Source organism: Cuculus canorus, chromosome 26 (genome assembly GCF_017976375.1).
Source record: "Cuculus canorus isolate bCucCan1 chromosome 26, bCucCan1.pri, whole genome shotgun sequence".
Classification (NCBI taxonomy): Eukaryota; Metazoa; Chordata; class Aves; order Cuculiformes; family Cuculidae; genus Cuculus; species Cuculus canorus.
In genome coordinates, this window is record NC_071426.1 from 7034590 (window position 1) to 7039128 (window position 4539).

General features: G+C 57.6%; 1 protein-coding gene across 1 annotated transcript; it reads left to right on the forward strand.

Annotated features, from left to right (window-relative positions):
* LOC128854656 (ELMO domain-containing protein 3-like) lies at positions 1-2205 on the forward strand. Its single transcript, XM_054088789.1, has 3 exons — positions 1-235; positions 425-552; positions 2027-2205. The coding sequence occupies exons 1-3, from the start codon at positions 51-53 to the stop codon at positions 2203-2205; spliced, it is 492 nt and encodes a 163-aa protein (XP_053944764.1). The 5' UTR covers positions 1-50.
* Positions 2206-4539: the final 2334 nt, after the last annotated feature.

Here is a 4539-nt window from a genome sequence, read left to right on the forward strand (position 1 = left end):
GACCACGGCACGCATCTAAGCCTGTATCCGTAGTCATATTATTCTCCTCCATGGATCTCTGTCATCCCATGGGTTTGAGGTTGCACGGATGTGGCATGAAAGGGCTAAAGGTGTCATCAAGGCACCGTGTGAGCCAGGTAACGCTCGTTCTCTTGCAGAATTTCCCCTTCTGCCTTATGTCTGTGAACATCACCCGCCTCGTCATCCAGGCCCTGAGGGAGGAATGTCTCTCCAGGTGAGGTCTGGAGCAGCTGACAGCTCCGTAGCCAGGCTTTGGTGGGTTTGGGAGTCTCAAACAGTGTTCAGCGCTGGTTCACGTTGAGCAGAGTCCCTTCACAAGCGACGCCCTCGGCTGCTGGGTGGCAGCTCCCTCTGCTGCCGGGATAGCAGCTCCCTCGGCTCAGCCCCTCTCTGCCCGTTCCAGGGAGTGCAACCGCCGGCAGCAGGTCATCGCCGTGCTGAACGACCTCTATGCGGCGACCTTCCTCCAGCTCTACCGCCTCTGGAAATGGCAGAACAAGACCATCGCCGACTCCAGCTTCGTCCTCCAGGGTGTGTTTTCCCTCCTTCCCCATCCAAATTCCTTCTCAAGGGTTCCCATCTCCTTCCCCATCCAAGGGAAATAACAGAGACCCAGAGGACAAACGCGACACTTTCAGCGCCTTCATGGCCTGCAGAGCCCAATGCCAAGTGATTAAAACCCCAGCAGGGTCCAAACTTTTAACCTTTACATGAGAATTTTCAATACCTGAGGTTCAACCAAGCCAAGGGCAAGGTCTTACACCTGGGTTGGGGCAATCCCAGCACAAATCCAGGCTGGGCAGGGAATGGTTTTGGGACCAGCCCTGAGGAGAAGGACCTGAGGTTCTGGGGGAGGAGAAGCTCAATATGAGCTGCAATGTGAGCTCCCAGCCCAGAAACCACCTGTATCCTGGGCTGCATCCAGAGCAGTGGGACCAGCAGGGCCAGGGAGGGGATTCTGCCCTGCTGTGTTCTGATGAGACCCTACCTGGAGCCCTGTGTCCAGTTCTGGAGTCCTCAGCATAGGAAGGACACGGAGCTGTTGGAGTGAGTCCAGGGGAGGCCAGGGAGATGATCTGAGGGCTGAAGCACCTCTTGTAGAAGGACAGGCTGAGACAGTCGGAGTTGTTTAGCCTGGAGAGGAGAAGGCTCTGGGGAGACCTTAGAGCAGCTTCCATTATGGAAAGGGGCTCCAGGAAAGCTGGAGAGTGTTTCTGATCAAGGAGTGCACGGACAGGACAAGGGGGAATGGCTTTAAATTGGAAGGGGGAAGATTTAGATTGGACATTAGAAATTCTTCACAGTAGGGGTGGAGAGTTGCCCGGAGAAGTGGTGGTTGCCCCATCTCTGGAGATGTTCACGCCAGGTGGGATGGGGCTTGGATCACCTTGATCCAGTGGGAAGTGTCCCTGCCCATGGCAGGGGGGTGGAACTGGATGGGCTTTGAGGTCCCTTCCAACCCAACCCATTCCATGATTCTGTGATCCGAGTCCTCCAGGGAGTGTTTTTCCCCTGGATTGCTCCCATGGGAGCACCTACAGTATTCTGATGGGTGATGGATGGGGATGTTCTGGCTCCAGGCTGGCTTGTTTTCCACCGCATAGTTGCGTAAGCGGAGTTGGCAGCGTGGATGTAAGTGGAGCTGCCCGAGCTTTTTGCTAGCGCTAAATGAGCTGTTGAAGTTATTTACTCCAGAGGAGCCTGATGTGGCTGCACCGTGCTAATGGCTCCCGCTTCCAGCAGGTCCCAGCTGTAGTGCCAGGCTCCACTTCAATTGCCTGTTCCTGGGCTTTTCCTCCCAGGGCGATCTCCCACGGAGCTCAGACTGGCACGAGCTTGCCTGGGCTTTGGGCGATGAGCTTTTCATGCTCACATCATTGTCTCCGTTCATGAGGGAACACCATGAACACCATACGTGGGTCAAAACCTCACCCTGCAGCATGCCGCAGCCCTGACACCCTCCAAACCTCTCTCTGTCCTTACACTTTTCCTTTAACCTTCCTAGAGCTGGAGTTCTCCACTAAAAAGAAACCAAAGCAGCTCCTGAAATACCTGGAGGCTTATATGAAACCAAAGGCCTGTGGCCTGTGGCCTTCAACATCTGTCCCTTCCCTCGACATCCATTGCAGCAGCCAGGCCAGTGAAGAAATTGCGTTCATGGGCATCTGCGATCCAAGGGTTTGAGCTGGAAGGAGAAGCCCGGCTTGATCTGAGCTGTAGGGAGCTCTGCTCGACGCTCCGCTCTCTGAGGATGCCTGGATGCTGGCTTGGAAAGGGCCGTGTGGATCAAGGTGGTGGGTGTGGAGTGGTGAGAGGTGGCTGCTGCCCTGAGGAGGGTCTGAGTCCATGCTGTGGCCGGTTGGGAGCCTGGATCACCACCCAGGGTGGGTTTTTGCCCTCTCTTAAGGTGGATTTTTGCCTAAATTCCCCCAAAGGGCAGCCTGTTTCTTCCTTCTCTCACCCTGTGAGTGTCCTGGTGCGGTGTTGGCATCTCTCAGCACTCCAGGACCGAGCTGCAGGATTTGACCCTCTCCAGGGAGAAATCTGGAGCAGAGGTGGCAGAGCTGTGGGGTTTATGAGTCACCAACCTCTGGCTGGGATAATCCGTTGTGTCTGTCTCGAATCCATCTTTACCCCCAGCAGGAGAGTTTAGTCATGCTCCAAGTGGAGCCAGAGTATGGAGCCAGGGTTCCTGAAAGCAATCATGGCTCTGGCAGCAGCCCGGAGTGTTTAGAACCCCTGAATTTGGTTTTGCATTAATGGTGGGATCCAAGGGTGAACACAGGGAAAGGGTGGAGCGGGGTCTGCCTGTGAGCCCAATTTGGGGCTTGACAGCGGAAAAGCTGCTCTGGAGAAGGGGAACCAGGGTCGGATTTTGTCCTGCAACTGGAGAGCACAGAGGAGGGTAAGAAAAAATCCCTCCCAGCCTCTGTGTCTGCTTGTTTTGGGGAAAAACCTCTTGTTCCAGGGGAGATGGGAGTTTGGCTTGCATGTTCCCAGAGGCAGAGGGGCTGTTTCCCACCATGGTCCCACCATGCTCCCTCCTTTCTCAGTGCCTCAGTTTCCCCCTTTATGGACTGACGCCCTGGCTGCGGGTGATGCCTGGGAATTAGCTGGGAGCAGTAATGGCTGCTCCATGCCTGATGCTAGCTGGGCTTTGGGATGCTCCAAAGGCCTCCATCCCTCAAAAGAGGGGAAGAATTCCCAGAGTGGGAGGTAAAAGGTGGTCTGAATAGGGAGAAGCTGGAGTGAGGGATAGTGTAGCGCAGTGCCCAAGGACCCTGATGGCTGCAGGGTGTTCCCTGCCCTCCAAAAGGGCAGTCGCCTTCATGGCAGCACTTCCCTTGGTGGAAGGAAAAACACAATAAATGGGAAAAAAAGGCACCTGGTGCTGGTTTTTTTCTGTCCTCGTGCTGAATTCTTGCATAAACCCTTGGGAGTTGTGGTAGGAGGAGGTGGAGGGCCTGAGGGGATGGGGAGTGGGCCTCTGCTCTGGGATGGGGAGAGGCCTGGCTGAGCTGATCACCCCTTGTCACCTCTTGGGGTGCTGGGGCGGGGGGGGCTTGGGGGAAGAGGAGGGAAGGAAGGGGTTTCCAAGGAGAGAGGGGAAATGAGTGCTGGAGAAGGGATGTGGGTGCTGGGGAGAACACAAGTACCAGAGAGGGGATGCAAGTACCAGGGAGCGGGGTACAGGGGTGGAAAGGGGGAAGGAGTCCCAGGAGGGAGGGAGAAGGGGTGAGGGAGAAGGGGTGAGGGAGAAGGTATGGAGGTGCTGGAGAAGGGAGGTGTGTGCTGAGGGAGGGATGGGGGTGCCAGAGAGGGGAGGTGAGGGCCTGAGGGTGTTGTGGGTACCAGTGTAGGAGGGATATGGGTACCGGTGAAGGAATGGAGGAGCTGGAGACGGGAGGTGGGTGCTGAGGGAGGACATGGGTAACAGGAATGGTGGAATGCAGGGGCCTGAGGGATATGCAGGTCCCAGGGAGGGATGTGGGTGTTGTAGAAGGGATGCAGGGATCTGGGCAGGGATGGGGGATGCTGGGGAAGGGATGAGGGTGCTGGGGAAGGGATGGGGGAGCCAAGGGGGTGTGGGTACTGGGGGATGTGGGTGATGGAGGGATGCAGGTGCCAAAGAGGGGTGTGGGTGCTGGAGAGATGTGGGTGCCAAGGAGAGGTGTGGGTGCTGGGGGATGTGGGTGCCAAGGAGGGGTGCGGGTACTGGAGGGATTCGGGTGCCAAGGACAGGTGTGGGTACCGGGGGATGCGGGTGCTGGGGGGATGCAGGTGCCAAGGACAGGTGTGGGTACTGGGGGCTGTGGGTGCTGGAGGGATGCAGGTGCCAAGGAGCGGTGTGGGTACTGGGGGATGCGGGTGCCTGCGGGATACGGGTGCCAGGGGATACGGGAACCGCAGGGCTCAGCGGGGAAGGAGCGGAGCCCGTCGGCGGCCGCGATCACCCCCGCCCGGTGTCGCCCTGTTCCGCCCCGGGGGCGGTGGCTCAGCCCCCACCCACCTAGGAAC